Genomic DNA, 23,666 nt, shown 5'->3' on the forward strand with positions numbered 1-23,666 from the left:
CGACTTCCTAAATGACATCTGCAAAGCAATAGTGGACCAATCGGCTTCAGACAAAGAAGGGAATTTCAAAGAAAATTGGAATCAAATGTAGAAGGAAGCTTCGAGGAAACTAAGAATCATACGACTACTTTTGTCCACATCTAACAACTGTGTGCCGCTACACGTGGACACTAAATAATACATCGAATTAATTTGCTTAGTTAACGACACTGACTTTTATTTAATTTGTGACGCTTTGAGTTGGAATTGTTGACATCTAAATCTTACTATTGCATTCCTTTAACATGTTTTTAATTAATATGTTTTATCATTAATGCATATTGGGATATATGAACTAGAAACGTTATTGGTTGAGTTATTATTCAAAAAAAAACATTTTCATTAAACTATTTAAATTTTAGATATTAATGAAAAAGAAGATAAGCAGGCAACAAACTGCAATGTTAGTCTTTTTTGGTTTGGATAACCAAATCTTTTGTAAACTACATTTGTTGATTTTAAAGTCGTAATGTTATACGTAATATGTTGAACTCGGTTTAGTGGCTTCACAACCTCAAGCCCGAGGAACCCGAAAATATATTATGTGATTTATTTTCCTAAGGTTTTCAAATCAAATAACTTAAAAGATTAATTAAACGTAAGAAAGAGACGAATACAATTCAACACAAAAATATAAATATATTTTTAGAGTATCCATAACAACAAACCTAATAAACCGTCACATCAGCTCCACGTTAACTTCACATCATACTCCAAATTTTATTAAAAAAACACCAACTATCTTCCACAGTAAACAAAACTCCACAAAATCATTAAAAATTAATTAAATATATATGTATAATATATGTATATGCATGTGATGTGATCGAGGGGCCCCACCAACTCGTCCTGAGCTTCGCCTAGATCCACGGACTTGACGATGACAAACTTTGACTATAGTGGTAATGTCAGGAATATGACTTGGTTTTAGAAGAGCAACCCCGCAACATATCAATTATTGTGGGTGCTCTAATGGATGATTTTTTAATGATTTGGATATCTCATTTGAGAGCATTCTCAATAGCTCCCTTAAAATAATGTGAGAGGGTTTTGCAAATTATATGGTGTGGTTATGAGTGGTTTTGAGTATAAATTATAGGATGATGAGAGAAATATCGTGATTTTATGTAAATTTAGGGAAAACTAGTTTGCTCATATTTAATTTTTTAATATTTGCTGAATTGGTTGTGAATAGAGGAGAGAGTAGACTGTAATAAAAAAAATCTAAAAAAATATTATTTAATTAAACAAAAGAGTGAGATACATAAATAACTTTTAATGTAATTACAAAGATACGGATGTGAGACCTATTGGAATGCTATGAGATAATGTATGTTATAAGAGATGATAATCTATACCATAATAGAATCCCAAGTACCTCTTAAATACCACTTAATGCATCAAATTATAAGATTTTAAGGATATTTTTGTATTTTTATCTTTAGCCATATCAATGAACGGTTAACTTCAAATTTGTTAAAAATAAATTACAACTTTAGTCCTTCAACTTCAATTAGTTTTTGTTAATTTGTATAAATTTACACTTTTACCCCTTATTCTAAAAAAACTACCCCTACGACTTTATAACGGCCATAACCTTTTCACACGTTATATTTTTTAAAAAAAAATACACCTTAAAAACGAGCATTTTATTATCTTTAATTTTAGTATCATGTTGCTATAGTTTATTAATTTTAAAAAAATTAACATGTTATGTTATTATCAATTAGTACCGACAAAAGGTCGGACATGTTCGACTCATGGGTCATAACACATTAAGATCAGAACATGCCGATAGAAAAATGGTTAATTTGGTTCGGTTCTCGATGGGTTCAGGTCGAAAGAGGCCAGATCAAAACGAGCTTTGGGTTAAAACGATGTTGGGTTGGAATGAGTTTTGCGTCAAAACGAGTTGGGTTAAAAAGTGGTCTACTTGAAATTACTGTACATTTCATCATTGCTTCTTGATTTTCGTCACCGGTTACGCACGTTCAGGCATTAGTTACGCGGATCATCTTGTTTATGTGTACCAGATTACTTGCGTGTAGTCTTGTGTGACGCGCTTACCGATACCGGTTTCGCGTCTAATGTCACGTTAATCACATACCATAATCGGGATATTCACATACCGTTGCGATGAACGTACTGACATCGATAATGTTCGTACGTATCCCACTGCATCGCGCAAACACCTGACTAGTAATTGTATATGTGTTGCTTAAACATACAATTTAGTTCATGATATTTTGTTAGTATATATATATACATTAAAAAAATATCTTATTCAATCTATTGGCAAACAAAAACGTTACATCATATATATTACAAGGGCAAACATGTAAACTGATATAGATAGGTACTTCACCAATCACCAACCTGCTTAACTTCATATCCCACTCATTTCCATTCCAAGTTCAATTCTCTTCAATGGCCGAATCTTGTTCATCAATCTCTTCATCTTTTGTAACTTTGATCATCATTTTCCAGCTATTATGTACTTGTACCTTGTACACGAATGGATGTTATACTTCGATCATTAGTTTTGGAGACTCTCTAGCTGATACCGGTAACCTAAAACAACTTTCGTATCACACGAATCAACAGTCTCTACATTTCTTTTATCCCCCTTACGGGGAAACCTTTTTCCATGAGCCTACTGGTCGTTGCTCCAATGGTCGTCTCGTCATCGATTTCATTGGTAATCCCTCTCTCCACCTTAGTACTTGGATTCTTCTCTCTATCTGTGAATATATATGTAGTTTTCTGTATAGATTTTAGTAGTTCCATATAATATTATTATTACAGACATTAATTTTCATTTAGATGTATGTAATAATGTAAACATCAGTTTAGTTTCATCTATTGAAGAGGTAGGTCCCAGCAGAGCCCAGTTGGACCCACAAGACTCACCTTAAACAGGGACGTCTGCGCAGAAACCAACTGGATCCGCAGGACCAACCATGCTCAGAGACGTGACGTCCTTACGCGCAGTACGCAAGCTGGTCCCGCAGGAAATGCCTCCCAATGGTGAAGGACTCCGCCTGTCCCCGCAGCCTCGGATACAAGCCATTAGGGAAGGCCACCCGCGCAGCAAGGCTACACGCACAAGGCACTTAGCTCTCAATCATTCAGTGTCACCTGAAGGAATGAGCGAAGCCGGGAACAATCCCGCATAAGGGCGGGAGGGGGAATACTCCCGCCCAAATAAGCCAGTCCGTACGATACGGGAAGATCTTCTGTACTGTACCTGACGAGGTATGGGAAAAAGATCTGACTAAAGATACGACAGCTTATGGACAACAGTATGGCGAGCAGCATGCTCCTACACTGTATGTCACTATTAGCAGCTGCCTACTCACCAACTCTTGTCATACCACGTGCGTAGCTGACAGTTGGTGGAAAAGGAATAGTATACAGCAGGCCTGGTCGCTATCAGCCGCTACCTACCCACCAACTACCAGCAGGGCACGTGCGTAGGCTACTGTTGGTGGAACAGGAACACTGTTGCAGCCGGCCATACCTCCTTGGAAACCTACCTTCGGCTATAAATACCACAAATGGTATGACCATCTCATCTTATCATATCATATCACATTATCATCATATTATACCTGATATCTTCTCTAGCAATCTCTTAATATACTTTTATATTTAAAGAGCAATCTAGTCTGATTCTCACGCCGGAGGGTGGTCACAAGGAGGAACCCCCCCCTTCTCAGTGACGAGCTCACGGTGTCTGTTTTGCAGGTTATCAGAAGAACCATCTTCAAAGGGTCTAACCCCTCGTGGGAAACATCTATCTAACCCCCAGGTTATCAGTAATCTGCCAGGGGTCCGGTTAGTGTTTCTTCATTGGCGCCATCCGTGCATAAAGCTAGAACTACATTTTTCTCCAGTTTTTTCAAACTTCTACAAAGATGGTTAGAGAAATTCCGGTAACCACAACCCCAGCTACTGGGGGGAATACCGGTAACACAGTTTTTACAAACACTACCCCGGTTACCCAAGCCGGGGCAAGTGAAGTAAATTTTACGAACACTACCCCAGTTACTCATGCTGGGGCAAGTGCAGTAAATGATCGCCTACTGGGATCCACTGATACCCAGGTTGAGAGACGAAGACTCCCCCGCCAAACTCTCGATGAAGTCAAGGCATGGGCGGAAGCACGACAAAAGGAATTCCAGGCCGAGTTGAACGAACGCTTGCGTTCCGTACAACAGGCCGACGAATTCGAATACTGGGAGGATGACTCGGAGGAATCCGACTCCGACGCGAACCCTCGCCATAGGGCAAAAGGGAAGCGTAAGGAAATGGAATCCCAACCGAAAAGGCATTTTGGACAAGCCTTCAAACCAAAAACCACAGATGGAAGTCCACGAGACTTCTCCTAAACGTTCAGACCAAACGTTGCAAATGCAGGAACGTCCAAGTTTGCAAGGGACATTGCGGAAGCAATCGCCCCAAAGAGTGCCAAACAAATGCCTAACATAGGCACATATGACGGTATATCTGATCCAGACGATCATTTGAACAGGTTCATAGCGGGGGCAACCGTCAGCAATTGGACGGAACCCACGTGGTGCTACATGTTCCAAATGACGCTTGTTGGGGCTGCTAGAGCTTGGTTTGATCGTCTCCCGGTCAACCACATCTACGACTGGGCAGACTTCCAGCAGAAGTTTGGCCAACACTTCAGCCAGCAACGGAAGTATACCGAGGAGCAATGGACAATCCTCAAATGCATACGAGAAGAAGATGAATCTCTGCCAAACTTCATCACTCGCTTCAACTCAAAGAAGCTAAGTTTGGGCAATATCAGTGAAGATCTTGTTCGCGCTGCCTTCATCCAGGGCGCACATGACCCTGAGCTCATCCGCACCCTAACGGGTAAAGATGGCATGCCATCCACATGGGATGCCATCATGACAGCAGCAAAACGCTATGCGGAAACGGAGAAGCAACTGGGTAGAGATCTCCCACAGAGCACAAACCTCTACACTCAGAAGACGAGAGAAGACAATGTCCTCACAGCCCGATTAAATAAAAAGCGGAAGCTAGGCATTTGGCAGTCAAGGGTAAACTTTGACACCTCATCCGGCTTGCAACATCGATTGGGCGGAAAGGATAATGTACAGCCGCACCGAAACTCCAGATGGACGCCACTCACCAAAAGCGTCACTGAGATATTCGCCACTGAAGAGCTCCCGTGGCCAAAGCCTCCAATAATCCGACATCGTCACGATGCTGATCTGAGCAAATACTGTGACTTTCACAAGACAAAAGGCCACAACACTGAAGAATGCATAGACGTAAAAGACATGGTTGAAGCATTTGTCAGAGATGGGACGCTCGCGCACCTCGTGGCGCAATAAAGGCTGAGCAGGCGGGTGCGTGTAGAACCCCAGCTGGGGAAAACACGAATAAAAATTCCAGCTTCAATATCGAGACTACATGCTGCGTAAAGAACGAGATCCCGAACCAGGTGCGTATCGGCTCGATGGCACTCCCATCCCAACAACATGGAAGGGAGCTCATTTACACAGTTTGCATGTAAATCAATTCCAATTTGTAAAGAAAAGGCCAAGAGCCACTTCTAATGGAAATGATTCTCTTTAGAACATCGAAGCTGATGATTTTACTTTTCCGAACACTAATATGACGATATTCACATTATGTGAAGTCGTTGCGTGGGAAGGCGGTTCTACCCGCACAAACCCAATAATGTGAAAAAAACCTTCACGCAGGTCAGTTGAAGGAGAGGTTCAGCACCCAAAAATGAAAGTGCCGGTCTATCCGCACGAATCATAATGGGGAAACTGAACAATAACCTATCAACAACCGCGCGTCGAACGGTTAAACTATGCAACACTGGTAACGGCATTCACATTACGTGAAGTCGTTGCGTGGGAAGGCGGTCCTACCCGCACAAACCCAATAACAGGAAAAAACCTTCACGCAGGTCAGTTGAAGGGGAAAGGTTCAGCACCCAAAAATGAAAGTGCCGGTCTATCCGCACGAATCATAATAAGGAAACTGAACACTAACCTATTGACAACCGCGCGTCGAACGGTTCAAAACAAAATTCTCAAAAGGATGAGGAAAACCTACACGCAGGTCAGATATGGGTAAAGTTTTGCCATCCTACTAAGTGCAAGTGACGGTTCTACCCGCACAATCACGAAAGAGGAAGCAAAACTTCACGCCTATTATCAACCACGTTCAAAGGTTAACTTATCCTCAAAGGATGAGGAAAACCTACACGCAGGTCAGATATGGGTAAAGTTTTGCCATCCTACTAAGTGCAAGTGACGGTTCTACCCGCACAATCACGAAAGAGGAAGCAAAACTTCACACCTATTATCAACCACGTTCAAAGGTTAACTTATCCTCAAAAGATGAGGAAAACCTACACGCAGGTCAGATGAAGGTTAAAGTTTAGCCATCCTACTAAGTGCAAGTGACGGTTCTACCCGCACAATCACGAAAGAGGAAGCAAAACTTTAACCCATTATCAACCACGTTCAACAGGTTAACTTATTCTACACTTGGAAAATTGCTAATTTAAACTAAGTATGCAAGTCATAAGTTTATAAAGCAAGAAACCCAAAGAAGGAAGTAACAATCTTATACGCAAAAAGATTTGTATTTCACAAACGAATTATTACAAGAATGGCCGGGTAACTACCCGCCTACGAAAAGAAAATAAATACATCTGTACAAGACTATCCTAGCAATGGGAAGGGATCTTCAGGATCAAGCTTCAGGGCCGCTTCCACTTGGACCCGCTCCATCAGAAGAACGGGGCGGTTCGAGGAAGGCTTTAAGGATAGCTAACCCATTATCAGCAGCAGCTACTTGGTTCACCTTCTCCACCACTGGATGCGGGAAGGCGGCGTATTGATTTACTGCTTGGTCGTATATGGCTTCAGTATCAACATTGTACAAAGGGAAGTTGGAAGGCGGGAAGCCTTTCTCAACGAACCCTAGACCAAGCAGGAAGCCGGCCCGTTCCCCATCCTCGTGAGAAGCGTTGAGGGCTGCGCTCATGGCATCATCGTAAGTAGTCTCTGAGAAGACCCGATGCACAACCTACAAAGAAAATATACAAGTGTCAAACACCTTTTCTATGTACAAAGGAAAGCGTGAAGACGCAAAGCTAAACATACCTGAGGTAACGCTTCTCGAAGAAGCCATTCCTTGGCAACCAGAACTTCTTGGAGGGCGGCTTGAGCTTGGGTCCGGGCGCGTTCGGCTTCGCTTTTGTTAAGGTTGGCAAGTAGCACTTCCTTTGCAGCAGCCTCTTCAACGCCCTTAAGCTTCCGCTCGGTGTGGTCAAGCACGCCCCTCTGGTCCAGGATCTCTTGAAGCTTCTTGGCATCCTCCATCGCCAAGGCATCATGAGCACGTTGGAGAGCCTCCAATTTGGCCTTGAGCTCCTCGTTCTCCACGCGTAAAGGCTCAGCAACGGCTTCAGCCTTGGTGGCCCTCTCGGTTGCGTTCCTCGCAGTCTCCTTAGCCAGCCGAAGCTGTTCGTTAACAGCTTGGGCAGCCTTGGAGCGGGCCTCGAGTCGCGCTTGAACCTCAACCTCGAGGGCCTTGAAGGCCTTCTCCTTCTCCGCAGCAGCTGCGGCCAACTTTTGGTTCTCCTCCCGAAGAGCCCGCGCTTGAGATACGTCTTTGGCGCGTGCTGCTTTTAACTTGTCGTTTTCACGACAAAGCAGCTCGACGCGTGGCTGCATCCGGGCCTGGAGAACCCGAAGCTCATTGGTTAGCCTACCCTCCTGGTAGCTAGCCATGGCTTCCCCCAACGAACCATGGGGAGCAGCGTGGTGAGCCCATTCCACGCACTCCACAGGGGTACGAAGGGTTGTTCCTCGGCGTATGTTCTATCGCGGAACATACACTTCATTGGAATCCGACACTGCAAAAACAAAAAAGCAGTTAGGAAAAGATGATAAAAAATAAAAGTGAAAAAGGGCCAAAGGAACCCTACGCACCTGTAGGGTCTATAACAGGCCGATAGCTGCCGAACCCATCACCTGAACCCAAAGGAAACCCATCCAAAAGGTCAGGCAGATGGGAATGTGGCAAAGATTGGCGAGTACTCCCATGCGTACCTGATGGGCCGGCCGTCGGTGCCGGTGGCGGGGGCATGGTGGCAGCCGCCGCAGTCGCTGCCGCAGAATCCGCAGCAATCGTAACCGCCGGCTCGGTGAAAGATGCTGTAAAAATCGCACTTACCACCGGCGGTGACGTCATCTCGGCTGGAACAGTCGGCTCAAGGGACTGAGCAACTGATCCAGCGGAAGCAGGCGCAGGCGCCTGGGTCGTCGCCTCAGGTAGGCTGACCGAGCCTACCGTCATTGGCGGAGAGGTACTCCTCTGCGCTCCACCCTGGAATGCGTCAACATCCACGCCTGCACAAGAAGATAAGGGTTAATAAATTTATGAAGTATGATAAATCTACAAAAACAAGGATGTTTGTACTTACGGGTTTTCTTGAGCCTGAACGTACGGACGGGCGGGGACGAGCCCGATGGAGCCGGTCTCTTGATGCCGGTCACCGTCGTCGTCAATGGTTCTCCGGAGGTAACAGTCGTAGCCTCCGGAACAGTGGTCTTCTCACCACCAGGGTTCCCCGCCACCTCTTCACTATCTGACTCGGTGTCAGATAGGAGCACCGGATCAGCTGTGGAGGCCACCTTCTCCTTCCCTTTCCCACCGGCAGCCTTCCTCTTCCGCACCAGCGGAGGACCATCTGCGGATTCCTCAGAAGAAGACAGGATGTCAGGAATTCCAGCAGCGGGTACAGCATTGAGGGGTTGAGGATAGAGTATCGCCTTACCTGGCCGCCGTTGGCTCAGGATCTCGTGGCCCAGCGGATAGACCTCCACAAACCGATCCACCGTTTGCTCCAGGATGGGCAACTCGTTCTCGTCAAGAGCACGAGTACCCACCCGCACGGGACCGTCAGCTTCCCGCGGGTACAGGAGCGACTCCAAATTGTTCCCCTCTGAAAGAAAAGAAACAGTTAGAAGACAGACTCATATCAGCAAGAAAGACAAGACATACCATAAGGAGTAGAGTTCAAACCGTATTCGAGAAGGATGGGAACCTGAGACGCCTCCTTCCATACCCGGCTCATCCCCAGCATCACCATCCCGGACTCCGCAAACCGGTAAACCGGAGATTGGACCCGGGATATCTTCGCAAACCACTCCGCCTCCTGGTAGTTGGTGGCGTGGTGGCTCGGAATTGCTTGGCCATTTTTAAACTTCATGGCAATGGGGACGGCGCGGGCAGAAATGTAGAAGAACTCCCGCTTCCACGATCGGAGACTGCGCTCGGTCGCGCAAATCTTCAAACCCTTGATCCGGGTTGTCAGGGTGTACCACCCCTGGATGCACCTCCAAGTATAGAAGGTCATCAGGCGGTCCACATAGGGCTCAATACCCAGAATCCGGCACACCCACTCGAAGTGCCGGATCTTGGCAATCACCATCGGGTTCACCTCGGTCAGGTGCACACCGTGCCTCTCCAAGACACGGTACATAAACTTTGTCAATGGGAACCTAAGGTTCCCATAAACAAAGAATGCAGCATATACCCCGATCTTGCCACTGGGGGCATCGTACACAGTCTGGTGGGGTTCAGGAAACTCAGGCTCAAGAGACTCAAGCATGAATTTCCTGACAACATACTGGTACTGATCGACAGGTAGAGCACACTGGCACTCGCCAGCAGTACTCCTATCGTCGGCTACAGCTTCAGCATCATGGGAAGACATATTGCAGAGGAAGAAGAAAACGATTTCGGGAAAATGCTTGCCTGAAAAGGGGAGTATTTGCCGGAAATCGCTAAGAAGAAGAAGAGAAGGGTGAAAGTGTGGATTACAAATGACCCCCTTCCCCTTTATATAGTGATCGCAATTAATGCGGTGAATTTAATGCGAAGGAGAGAGAAATCGAAGGTGCAATGAAACTATGACACGTGGCAAAGAGCAGGCTGGCAACAGCTGTTGACAGGACGTGTGCCAGCAATTTCGCGGCCACGCGCCCGAAAAATCGCGCCCACGCGCCTGAAAAAGCGTCTGGAATGACCATATAATGTCACGTCACCATAACTTCCTGCACGTCCTGACACAGTCAGAAGAGACCGTCGCACGACGTTTCAGAGGTTTGGACTGTTCCTATCTTTCCACCAACCTTTCGAATTTCGAAATTCAAAATTTGAAAATATTAAAAAGTAAGCGGGAAAATACCCCTTACCACGCAAACAAGTAACCGTAAGACGGCTGCGGGTACAGTGTTAAGGCAAAACCCTTCACATACCTAGCACCCGCAGGGAATTGAAGCCAAGCAAACCTTGGCAAACAAGTAACCGTAAGACGGCTGCGGGTACAGTGTTAAGGCAAAACCCTTCACATACCTAGCACCCGCAGGGAATTGAAGCCAAGCAAACCTTGGCGAACAAGTAACCGTAAGACGGCTGCGGGTACAGTTTTAAGGCAAAACCCTTCACATACCTAGCACCCGCAGGGAATTGAAGCCAAGCAAACCTTGGCGAACAAGTAACCGTAAGACGGCTGCGGGTACAGTTTTAAGGCAAAACCCTTCACATACCTAGCACCCGCAGGGAATTGAAGCCAAGTATTCCTCGGCAACCAAGTAACTATAAGACGGGTGCGGGTACAGTGTAAAGGCAAAACCCTTCACATACCTAGCACCCGCAGGGAATTGACGCCAGGAATACCTTGGAAGTAAAGTAACCGTAAGACGAGCGCAGGTATAGTGTTAAGGCAAAACCCTTCACATACCTAGCGCTCCGCTGGGAATTGAAACCAAGAAGGATCTTCTGGGCAATGCTTGCGTAAAAGGAAATAACATCCCCGCATAGCGGGAACGTCGAGAACTACGTTGTTTGAAGCTCCAGGATGGAATTGGTGGTTTTAACATAATTGATCACTATGTTCAAAACTACCAAAACCTCATGGAGAGTCTACACAAGTGGGACTCAACGCTCCTGACTTGCGAGGAGGTTACAGGCCTACCCGCATCATACCCAAAGACCAAGCAGGAAACTCGGGAATTTCTGCAAGTGACAAGGACTTCCGCGGGAAGAATCCCCATGGAAAACCTTAAAAAACCCCTTTTCAAAACCCTTTGCTTAAGTCCAAAAGTTCACCTCACTTTATTAAACACGCATGAGAAGAACATTGGACTGGGGGGACTTGAAGAGGTAGGTCCCAGCAGAGCCCAGTTGGACCCACAAGACTCACCTTAAACAGGGACGTCTGCGCAGAAACCAACTGGATCCGCAGGACCAACCATGCTCAGAGACGTGACGTCCTTACGCGCAGTATGCAAGCTGGTCCCGCAGGAAATGCCTCCCAATGGTGAAGGACTCCGCCTGTCCCCGCAGCCTCGGATACAAGCCATTAGGGAAGGCCACCCGCGCAGCAAGGCTACACGCACAAGGCACTTAGCTCTCAATCATTCAGTGTCACCTGAAGGAATGAGCGAAGCCGGGAACAATCCCGCATAAGGGCGGGAGGGGGAATACTCCCGCCCAAATAAGCCAGTCCGTACGATACGGGAAGATCTTCTGTACTGTACCTGACGAGGTATGGGAAAAAGATCTGACTAAAGATACGACAGCTTATGGACAACAGTATGGCGAGCAGCATGCTCCTACACTGTATGTCACTATTAGCCGCTGCCTACTCACCAACTCTTGTCATACCACGTGCGTAGCTGACAGTTGGTGGAAAAGGAATAGTATACAGCAGGCCTGGTCGCTATCAGCCGCTACCTACCCACCAACTACCAGCAGGGCACGTGCGTAGGCTACTGTTGGTGGAACAGGAACACTGTTGCAGCCGGCCATACCTCCTTGGAAACCTACCTTCGGCTATAAATACCACAAATGGTATGAACATCTCATCTTATCATATCATATCACATTATCATCATATTATACCTGATATCTGCTCTAGCAATCTCTTAATATACTTTTATATTTAAAGAGCAATCTAGTCTGATTCTCACGCCGGAGGGTGGTCACAAGGAGGAACCCCCCCCTTCTCAGTGACGAGCTCACGGTGTCTGTTTTGCAGGTTATCAGAAGAACCATCTTCAAAGGGTCTAACCCCTCGTGGGAAACATCTATCTAACCCCCAGGTTATCAGTAATCTGCCAGGGGTCCGGTTAGTGTTCTTCATCTATGAATTCCATGTGTGTACCCACCACCTAGTCATGGAAGTGTTGGTGCTTTGATTGATTGAATATAATTCATTAGTTAAAGCCAATCAGGACCACCACGAATTATATACTTTGTTGGAAAAAGATGAAAATAAAAAGTAACTAGGCAAATGATGTTAAAAGAACTAAATATGCAGGTCTTTTATTGGACATTAACACTTTAATATTATAAATATCAAAATTTATTAATAGTTAGGGTTAAACTATACTCTTTGATTCTTATTTTTTTTTTAATCTTTTATATGTTGATACAAAATTGACAATCAGTTTAAACTACCGAAGTAACATTATTTATAAAATATAAATAACAAAAACGGCCACAAACATGCCATGTCTATTGAGTGTAACCTACTTAACTAAACATCTCTATAAGATTATGGAAGTGCTTTCACGTTGTTTCATGAATTCACACCCGTATACATATATAGCTTAAATAATACATAGAATCTGTCCATGTTTCTTGTACCATGTATGGATCTAATTAATGAATGCACATTAATTAATTATTTATTTTTTAATGTGAAGCTGAAAGCATGAGGCTACCACTGGTACGACCATTTGTGGGTGTTAAAGGAAGACATATGATAGAATTACGACGAGGAGTGAACTATGCAGTGGCAGGTGCAACTGCTTTGGATTCTTCATTTCTTGGGGCTAAAGGAGTTCATAATCCAATGACAAATTCGTCATTACAGGTTCAGTTGGGATGGTTCAAACGAACATTGCCGTCTCTTTGTGACAACGAACTAGGTAACATAATCAAAACTAACCAGGGAAATCGGTCATAAAAAGAACTTGATCATCATTTGGCTTCGTTAATTAAGCTTAATCTTATTAGTTTAGGCACATAATTTTGGATTAACAATTACGTATAGCATACTTTAAAAAACATTATAGTTATTTGGCTTACCAATTTGACAATATTTATAAGATATTTTGTTATTAGTAAAAAACAAGGATATTTTTTAACCTTGAAAACATACATAATGATCTATGGACAAAGATACATCCGTCAAAGCGATCCATTGGGTTTTTGAGGTTTCAAATGTAACTAGCCTACGTTATGTGTAACAATGCTTGACATTGTACCGGTTCCAACCATTGATTCATTACTAAAAGTTCTTTAAAGTCTACTTCTTTCTTTGTTTTTTTTAACGGCAACTTTTAACAAAGTCTTACCTTTACTTTTATAGCATACGCTATATTTTTGAGTAACTCCTCGGGGCTTGGGCAATCCTATCTCATCTGTCCATGAGAGATATTGGGTCAAAAAGAACCAACCTCAAGGCTATGTGCAGTGAGCGCAAAGAAGGGGCGCGAACACCGCCTCCAGGGCGAATTTGGGGCGAATTGGGCGGGGGTGTGGGTTAATTATCGCCTGGAGAAGATGAAATTTATTATTGTTATATTACTAGTGTGTATTATGTATATGTATATGTATATATGTTGTGTGTGTGATATATATATATGTATGTATATGTATATATGTTGTGTGTGATATATATATATATGTATATGTATATGTATATGTATATGTATATATGTTGTGTGTGTGTATATATATGTATATTTCCTCCTTTCGGTCAACACCATGGTTCGCAAAACCAACCGAACGTGAACTTACAATGAAACCCGAAGAACCTAAACCAACCGAGATATTCGTTTCAATTTCCTGACCCGAACCTAAACATGTACGCCAACCGAGCTATATGTTTTTCTTTATATTTTTAGTTATGTATTTTTTTTTGTATTTCTTTTTAATTTTAATGCATTTTTATTTAATTATTTAAATAAATTGGTTTTTATTTGATTAGTTTAATTATAAAAAGAAAATAATAAAAAAAGACACTGTGGGCCCAACTTGTAGCCCCTACACCATTACACCTCAAAAACAAATTTTCACTCCTTACTGACTGGACGCCACGTGTCACAATTCGCCCCCAATTGTAGCCCCTCCAAACCACATGGCCTAATAGCAGTAGTAGACTTGGTTGCATTGGTAATGAAAACAGGGCAATTTCACAACACTAGTGTGAGTAACTAGGATGAGTGACCTCTTCAAAATTTTTCACTCGATAGCAAAATTGTATTTGAGAACTTCTTGTTGGTATAACGAGCATTATTGGTTGATGTAAGGGGCCAAATGGTATTATAGTTGGTGTTAACATGTTTACATGGAGACTTCTTCGAAGACGATGAGTCTCTCAATAAGGGATGCTAATTAATCAAATCCTACATCGTCTTGTGCACAAAAGAGATACATATTGAAACTTAAGGTATTGCCTGATCTAAAATGCCATTAAGGTGTTGTGGGCAAATAATTACACGTTTGGGTGGAAACATTAAGGATTGGCAACCTACAAAGAAATTTTCAACTTCATTAACTAAATAAACATCCGTCAAGTCTACTAGTTGGAAAAGTGAACAATGTTGACTGTCCTAAAGAGTGAGATATATGACACTTCCCTTTCCACCTATCATTTACTACAACACAATTGTAATCCTAAACATCCAATTGACTTGATCCTCGTTCCTCAGTTATTCACCGCCAATTTTCTTCACAATTTGTCAGCGCAACAAAGAGAATAATAATGGAAAGAAGTATTATAAAAATGAATGGAGATAAAAATGCAAAATGTAAGATGATTTTTTTAAGAAAAGGAATATTGGATTTTAATAATCCAAACTTTGTTTCATTGGTTAACGCTAATCCAAACTTTAAAATATACCATAACAGTCTCAGGTTTTTGATGACCGCCATTCGAGTCATGCAAAAACCTAATTAACTTAAGTAGCTAGGGTAAGTCAGGTATAGTATACACGAGGAGTATGTGGTCAGTGTAACTTGTAATCAATTCTTAAAATTAGGAAGTAGCTATCAAGAGGTGCTGATCACACTAGCAAAGAGTTTGTTTTAAATTCACATTGGCAAATTAAGCAAAATTCAATCAATTAACAAAGACAAATTACACCCGGTTTCAATTACCTAACAAAACATTAATCTCATGTTCACTTAACAGATTAATTGTCAATGATCAAATCAGGTTGGCTAACTAGTTAAACCTTAGACATCAATAATTGCTAACACACGACATTGGTTATCAAACAATCTCTGCCAGTGTTACTCAACTAAGGGCAATTGTATGCTTCATCATATTTACACTAATCAAAACAACCCTGTAAGAAAGTATCATATCAAGTGGCAAACTAATCGTTCTAATCAAAATAAACCTAGACTGACTAAACACAATAATGCCAAACATCAATACTCATAGATTAATCATAACAATTACAATTAGTTCGTTCATAAACACATGAGAAAAACTGTAAAATACAATACTTCATCTTGGTTATAATTCGAGAAGATTAGCCGCGCCTCAACATTGGAAGATCTTCAGTTATGATGATATAAGTCATACGGAAGATCTATGGATGATTCAAAAGGATGAAAATGGTCTCTCAAGCTCTGGAACGTCAAGAATGAGTCTAGGGCCGCCAACATGTTATTTTAATCAAAACCCCAGTTTCCCAATTTTTACATCCATCACGTATCGCGATGGGGATGGACCAAAAGTCAGCAAATTAATAAAATAAGTCCATTACATATCGCGATGGACTGTCTTCCACCCCATCGCGTAGCACGCCGAGTCTTCTCATTAACCAACTTTGTGTCTCACCTCGTTTCGCGTGCTGTTCACCCTGAGTCTTCATTCCGTGCTTGTACAGGTCCAAATCAACTATTTTAATCACATGTGACCTGAAATTAGAAGTGGCAAAATGAATGGGTTGGGTTGAATTCGGGTGATGGGTATGAGTCAAGATGGGTTAACCCATATTGACCCAAGTAAGGTTAAAATACAAAGGGTTTTAAAACCTACCTTTAAAAAACTTAATAAAAAAATGCTAACCCAAAATATATATATAAACGAAAAAAGTAAAACACCTAAATTGTTTCCACATTCGTCCTCATTCATTAAAAAAACCGCTTTGTATCGGGTCAGGTTCGGTTTTTCTCGATTCAGGTTAGGTATTTTAAGTTCGATTTTGTTTTTTCGTTTTGGTCAATTTCAGTTTCTGTTCGGTTTCAATTTTTTAGGTTTTTGTTTTGTTTCATGGGTTTTTCTTTGAAATAAAATAGGATGGAACTTGGTTTAGTCCATTCTAACCCATAAAGATACCAATTATAACACATAACCAAAAGTCATTAGCAATCTCCCAACCCATCTTGACCTCATTGAAATTCTTTTGATTCATCACGACTCATTTCAATTTTATAAATTATCCATGTTACCCAAAAATAACCCATTTGGGTTTGTTTTGCCACCATATCTGAAATACAACAAACACGTATGAAGTATCGAAGTTCGTGAAATAAACAATTAAAGCTAATAAATTAAAATGCCAAAATATGTACAAAATAACCGACCATCATTTTCGACCTATTAGTTATTAATGGGTTTCGATTCCGTTAGTTTATGGCATGAATAATGATGTGGCAAAAATAATGACTTGGATTGCTTATGTGGTTAAAAGTTATTTTTAAATTTAAATTAGTTTCTCTCGTATAGCCGTTCCTCTAACTTCTCACACCTTAAGAGTTACAGACCCGCTTACCCCCATCTCAAGCATAATCAAGACAATTTAAATCGGGTTGAAACAGACTGGTTCAACCTATCACAGTAAGCTAAAACCATTTAATGGTAAAAAGAAAATACACTTAGATGGAAATATGGTCAATTGAGGTCGTATGAGCATGCCCTAAATATTATTGGACTTTGTCTTATATATTCCCTAAGAAAATATTTATCGACTAAAAACCTTGAGTCCCAATAGTGTATCCTCAGAGTCACCATCCCCTTGGTAACACGTAAACTCTCGGTCCCGTCTAGTATGTGCACTTTGGCCTCTTTTTCTATTTTTGAAAATGCATCTTTGGCATTTTACAGTATATAACTTTCTCTTTCTTTTGCTTTTCGTACCAACTTTTCGGAATACACTTTCAAAACATACTTTTTTTTCTTTTTCTTTTTTTTGTTGTGCACTTAGGCATCTTTATCCTAAAAATATAACTATTTTCTAAGTTCATATAAAAATGGACATGGCGGGCGCCACCACTCATTATTTATTTTTATAAAACAGAGTAGTGTGTTAGTTTTAAGCGCATTTTATTCTCACCACCTCAAGGTAGTCAAATTACTGTAATACTTTCTATGTCTTATCGAATTTTCAGCTTCACTATTCCCCCTCAAGATGAGAACCCACAAAGTTAATGATCTGTTAGTTTTAATAATATTCAAGAGACACTTTTCAAAGCTAGTTGGGCATACCGACACATCCCAAGCTTAGTGCGTTATCTTTATTTAATCTCATATATAATAGTAGTTTTAAAAACCAATCTCAAATTTTTCTATCATTTTCCATTATTTGCAAAAATTTTCGTTAAAATTTTGGGACATTTTTCAAAGTTTTTTTTTAAATATTTTTCGGATTTTTTTTAAATAAAAACGTCAGTTTCCCATCCCCACACTTAAATGTCACATTGTTCTCAATGAGACAAGGAAACGACAAAAATTAAAGCACATTCAAATATAAGTAAAGTGGAATAGACTCTTCTGGTAAATATGACGATATGCCTCGTGAGTCATGCTCCATGCCCTCCAATTCGAACGAAATCCTCATACTCCAATGCTCTCTACCAAGTTGTCACTTACGAGCGAAAGCGGCAATCAATAAGCAAATAGCCTCCCCACACTTGAATCAAACCATGTATCATCAACCTTCCACAAGCAATCCTGGAGTAACCTTAAAGAAAAACAGAAAACAAGCGGCCAGCAAAACAAAGCAAGAAACCCCAAAAATAAAAATAAAACAAAAACATACTACCGGGTTGCCTCCCAGTAAACGCTAAGTTTACAGAAGAGTCTTCAGCCGGACTCGCTCCCGAAATCTCAATCAGGAGGCTTTTCTTTAATCAAACCCTGGTCTAACCCTTTTAGTTTCATCCGTCCAACATATTAAACAGATAGCACATAGTGAAACAAAAAAGCATTTTAAAATATTCAAACGTGTCGGACCACCAACACTTAAATTTACCCGGACTAAACCTAATACGTGGCATAACGAGGAAAATGGTTATTATTGCATTTCAGTGTTCTCCTATAATTCTTAATGTGCCATTTTTGAACCCTCAAAACGTGCTGATCTAAGAATTTTCGCGCCCTCTTCTATGGCTTTGTCGATTTAGGTGGAGATCCACTATTTACTTCATCCACAGACTTTCCAATCTTCACATGATGTTGCGAATCAACTACCACCATATTCTGATCATCCTCATTTGCCACTTCCTCTTTCTTTTCTTCTTCTGGTGACGCTTTAATCTCAATTGTTGGCTTCCCCATGATCAGTGTTTCTAAATAGATAAGATCGCCAACAGGGTGAAGTTCTTCATGTTCTTCAAAAACTGGTAAACCCACTAACTCATCACCAAAATCATCCTCCCAAGATGGTGCATGCTCCTCCTCTTCGTCATCTTCCATCTGGTCAAGTGGCTCCACAACGGCATCTTCACTCGAATTCGCGTAATTAGGTAGCTCCAACTCCATCTCTTCTATCACGCCCTTATCATCATCATTCCATAAGTCATCATCCGTTTCATAGACGATTTCGCGCTTCTTGTAAGAAAAACTCTCAATTTGATATTTAGCACTTATCTCGTCTAACCTAGCTTCGAATTCCTCTATCTTACGGAGTCTTTCTAATTCTATCAACTTATCAAGACTGGCTTCGATATCCTCTATTTTACGGACTGTTTCTCTTTCGATCAACTTATCAAGCCTGGCTTCTATTGCCTTAATCTTTTGGAGTCTTTCACGTTCCTCTTGTTCGGCTCTTTCCAACATCTTCGATATAAAATACTCCTAAACTGACTCGATCTATTAAACATATTAACTGAACTTGATAAAATAAAACGCAAACTAAATTATCCTAAAGACGACTAGACACACTAAATCTAAGACACGGATCACAAGACACACCACAACTCAAAACACAAAAGACCAATTAATCAATTAAGTTCAATCAAAGCTAGTTTCGCTATCGCCTAAGTATCCCCGGCAACGACGCCAAAAACTTGATGTGCGAAACGTGGTATGTTAAAAACCTAACCTAACCTAGACACTCTAGTTTTAAATTTATAAATCTATACTCTTCTAATGCTAGACCACTAGACAGGCAAGTGTAGCTATCGACGGTAGTAAAGCCTAAAAAAGTCTGGATATTAAACCCAAAGGACACTAGCGACACCTAAACTAGACTCTGACAAATAACTTAAATAAATCGATTTAATTGATATTTGTCTTTTTTTAATTATTAACTATAAACTAAATAATACTTAAACTAAAAATGACACGAAAACAGGACATGGACAAATCAGACTGGAACTCAATAAGGGAGAAACAACTACCTAGGTAAGGAATCCTACTAGTCAACTCGTAAATTCTCGGAATTGGATTTATGATTCGGTAACCGGATTCTAAAAATATGAAACTTAAGGAATAATTAAAGTATGCTTGATCACCTACCGGTCTCACCAACAATACCTAAGAACCCTAAATATCATGTAAGCTCAACGGTTTAATGGTTCGGATCACCTCCCGGTCTCACCTTACCTAACTATGCTAAGGTACCCGAAGACTAAATCACCTCCCGGTCTCTCTAATCACAAAACACCCTAAAGCGTAAAGGGTATTCTTATTAAATTTGGTTATAATTCGAATCTGTAAAAATCTAAGGGAATCTAGGGCAACTCACTCTGTGAAATCACTACCCAAACCCGCAAAGGACCAAAACAGACGACACTTAATTACCTCCCTGTCTCTCAAGTGGCAGAATACAAGGAATCTCTAAACTCTCAATTATCGTTCCTATGGTATAAGTCGACTAATAACCATAAACTAGTTGTAAACAAACAGTAAACAACCTGATATGCGTCCATACATGAAAGACGGTCACAAAGACGCATATGGAACAATAATTGATCATAAATTAATACCAAATACGCATATGCATCACAACCAAATAAAATAAAAACTTTACCAAAGCATCACCAATAAATAAGAAATCCAAAACAAAAAATAAAACGAGTCTAAAAAGTAATCATCCAAACCCAAGCAGTATAAAAAGTTAGCCAATCATAATTACTAATGAAACAAAGATTATATATTTATTGCGGTTCATCGTAAAAAGATATAAATATGATTGAGCTACTAACATGTGAGCTTAAATTATTGAGTTGTGTGCCTGGTAGCTTAAATTAACTCACCAGTGTGCTAGCCTGCTTGAATAATTCCCTAGCCGTGACTTGGTTGACCTCCTAGACTGCTTGCTTCCAACTTTTCTTTCTTTCTTCGGCATAGTAAACCAGCCACACCAACAAAGGGTGGTGTCCCCGCGTTCATGTGACCTCCCTCTCAATCTGTCGTCCCTGGATTTATTTTTCTATCTCCTTTAATATTCTTTTTCGTAGGTTTTATTTTCTTAAAAAATAAATCCATTTAAGCGGGCTCATCTTTCTTTCGTACGTTGAGCCTTGCTTTTGTTAGATGTGTGGCCCAACAAACTTATTGCTCCATCCAAATTTTCTTTTAATTCCACGCACTGTCCATGACAAAATATGATACATTAGTAATACTAATATTATAATCTTATTCAAAGTAGGCTTCAATCATTAAACTTGTATTGAACGGAACTTTTAAATCAAATAAAAATAAATATGAAATATATTCAACCGTTTATTTGCTGGTCTCAAGTTTAATAAAAGTACTTCATATTATCTTGTTGTCTATTAAAAACATAAAAATTCAAATACGGGCCAAACATAATAATATTCAACAACAACATGACTCAAAAGTACTTAAAATATATAAAATATTTATATAATATTATGCATATTTTAGACCACATCAGATATATTCGTTGTGTATTGACTAGTTTCCATAGTTTGTTAGTTTTCTTTGTTGTTCCTCTTGTATTTGTACACGGTTATGCTAATGGAACAATGCAATTGAGTCATAATATTTTACAAGTAGAACGTTCTCTGCTAGATCAATACTATTAATGTTAAAATAAATACTGCAGATTGTAAACACTTCCTTAGACGTTCTTTGATGCTCATGGGTGAGATTGGAGGAAATGATTACAATCACGCATTACTTGCCGGAAAATCCCTCGAAGAGGTTTATACATATGTCCCACTTGTCGTTGAGGCCATCATCTCAGCGGTTAATGTAAGAACACACACATATCTACATTATTTTTTTGAAATTTACAATTGATGAGAGTGCTTCACTTCAAACATATTTTGGAAAAATAGGCACTTATTGAGCTAGGGGCTAAGACACTGCTAATACCTGGAAACTTACCAATTGGATGTTCGCCGGTATATTTAACAAAATATTATGGATCTGGTGATGTGGAGTACGATAATTCAACTGGTTGTATTACCCAGTTAAACAAATTTTCTGAGTACCACAACGAACTTCTCAAGATAGAACTTAGTCAAACGCGAGAAAGTTATCCTGAAGTTAATATCATATATGCAGACTACTACAACGCTGCCATGCAATTCTTTCGCTCTCCAAACAAATATGGTACATAACTTCTCACATTTAGAAAATTTTCAATAACATTATAAAATCAATCAATCGTGTATATTGATATAGTTTTCATGCCCTTTGTATGATGCTTAATTTTCTTTATATAAGGATTCATAAATGGTGCTTTAAAAGCATGTTGCGGGGGTGGAGGACCATTTAACTACAATGCATCAATAGCATGTGCAGACTTATCATCAAATGTATGTATGCAACCACATACATATGCTAACTGGGACGGATTGCACTTAACTGAAAGAGCATATAAAGTTATCTACAAGAGCGTATTCCAAGGGTCATATGCTATACCACAATTCCACTCCGTATGCCCTACAACAATCGTACAAGAGAGAGATGGAATATCTAGTTCTTCATAAGCATGTGGTTGAAAACTTATAAACTCCTAGTAAACATGTGCTGAATCAAATATCAGTGGTTCATTCGATTTGTAATTAATCATATGTATGCCTTTTTTATCCTATTCTAAGACATTATATATATTTGTGTGTGTAAGTGTGTGACATTGGTTAATTTCCAGTAATATGTAGTACCTGTACCTTTAATAGCACTGTTATTTTTACATACTTTCTAAAGAAACGATGCCATGTGGGGTAAATTGGTTGTTCTAGCATGTGAGATGAAATCAGTTTACATATATAAGACCATCTGTAGTCAAGCTTTATCGGCGGCGTTTTGGCCTATAACGCCGGGGGCACACTGCCCCCCGCCGTTTTGGCTTATTTTTTTTTCCAACGTTTTAGACATAACGCGTCGAAAAGGAAGATATATATATATATATATATATATATATATATATATATATATATATATCAATCAATTGTTTAAAAAGATGAAAATGAAACCTGAAGAATTGCTCCAAGCCTGCAAAGAGAGAGCTGAGGCGTTGATAATTGACCAGCGGAAGAGGAAGAACAAATAATAAAACCCAACTCCCTATGTAATCAGTTGGATTTGAGCTCATTCAAATTAAATTGGCCCATTTGAGATATATTAAAAACAAAAGCCCTCAAAGCCCAATCCCACTTTAGGTAAGCGATAATGAAGCGAAAATTTTAGAAAAATACAACATTTAGTGTTATTAGTATTATTTATGTATTTTTTTTAATTTAATGTATTTTTTTTAATTTAGTTTTTATTTAAAAGTTTAATGTATTTTTAAAATTTTAATTTTGTTTTTTAATTTTATGTTTAAATATTTAAATGAATTATTATTTAAAGAAACAAATAAAATTAATGGTGACTGGGCGCGACGTTGCACATAACGTATGGGGGTGGAGAGTTATGACTACACCATGTTTTTGTAAAAAAAACAAAATTTTGATTGGACGCCACGTGACGCATAATGCTCGGAAGTGGAGAGTTATGACTACTCATGGTTTAATCAAATCATTTTAATGGAAATCATTGATACCATAAGTAGCTTTTTAGGATATGTTTTGATACAAAGTGAAAAATTCCAATAATCGAGAGTCTAAGGAGTCTTTAAGAGCATCCACAACACTAAATGTCCACAAACCATCACATTGGCTTCATGTCAGATTCCAACCTCCGTTTAAAAAACAACCAATTTGTTCTACAACACCAAACCTTCACAAACTCTATTAAAATTATTAAAATTGTGTGCGTGTGTGTGAGAGAGAGAGAGAGAGAAAGGGAGAGGACCCACATGGTTTGTTTGTGGGAGGTTTGCAAGGGA

The 23,666-nt window shown here is 40.3% G+C and overlaps 1 protein-coding gene across 1 annotated transcript; it reads left to right on the top strand.

Moving 5' to 3' along the window:
- The first annotated feature begins 2,424 nt into the window (after window positions 1-2,424).
- LOC143584170 (GDSL esterase/lipase At1g28570-like) lies at window positions 2,425-22,441 on the top strand. The gene is made up of 5 exons (XM_077066274.1): window positions 2,425-2,737; window positions 12,825-13,049; window positions 21,435-21,583; window positions 21,670-21,946; window positions 22,061-22,441. The coding sequence occupies exons 1-5, from the start codon at window positions 2,467-2,469 to the stop codon at window positions 22,324-22,326; spliced, it is 1,188 nt and encodes a 395-aa protein (XP_076922389.1). The 5' UTR covers window positions 2,425-2,466; the 3' UTR covers window positions 22,327-22,441.
- Window positions 22,442-23,666: the final 1,225 nt, after the last annotated feature.

The sequence above is a fragment of the Bidens hawaiensis genome, unplaced genomic scaffold (genome assembly GCF_021521415.1).
Source record: "Bidens hawaiensis isolate Kalapana, Puna unplaced genomic scaffold, B.hawaiensis_p1.1 tig00032836_1, whole genome shotgun sequence".
NCBI classification, from domain to species: domain Eukaryota; kingdom Viridiplantae; phylum Streptophyta; class Magnoliopsida; order Asterales; family Asteraceae; genus Bidens; species Bidens hawaiensis.

Coding starts and splice junctions, on each gene's coding strand:
- LOC143584170 (XM_077066274.1), top strand. CDS start 2,467: ATGGCCGAATCTTGTTCATCAATCTCTTCATCTTTTGTAACTTTGATC. Junction 21,584..21,669: donor CCATCATCTCAGCGGTTAAT/GTAAGAACACAC, acceptor TTGGAAAAATAG/GCACTTATTGAGCTAGGGGC. Junction 21,947..22,060: donor TCGCTCTCCAAACAAATATG/GTACATAACTTC, acceptor TCTTTATATAAG/GATTCATAAATGGTGCTTTA.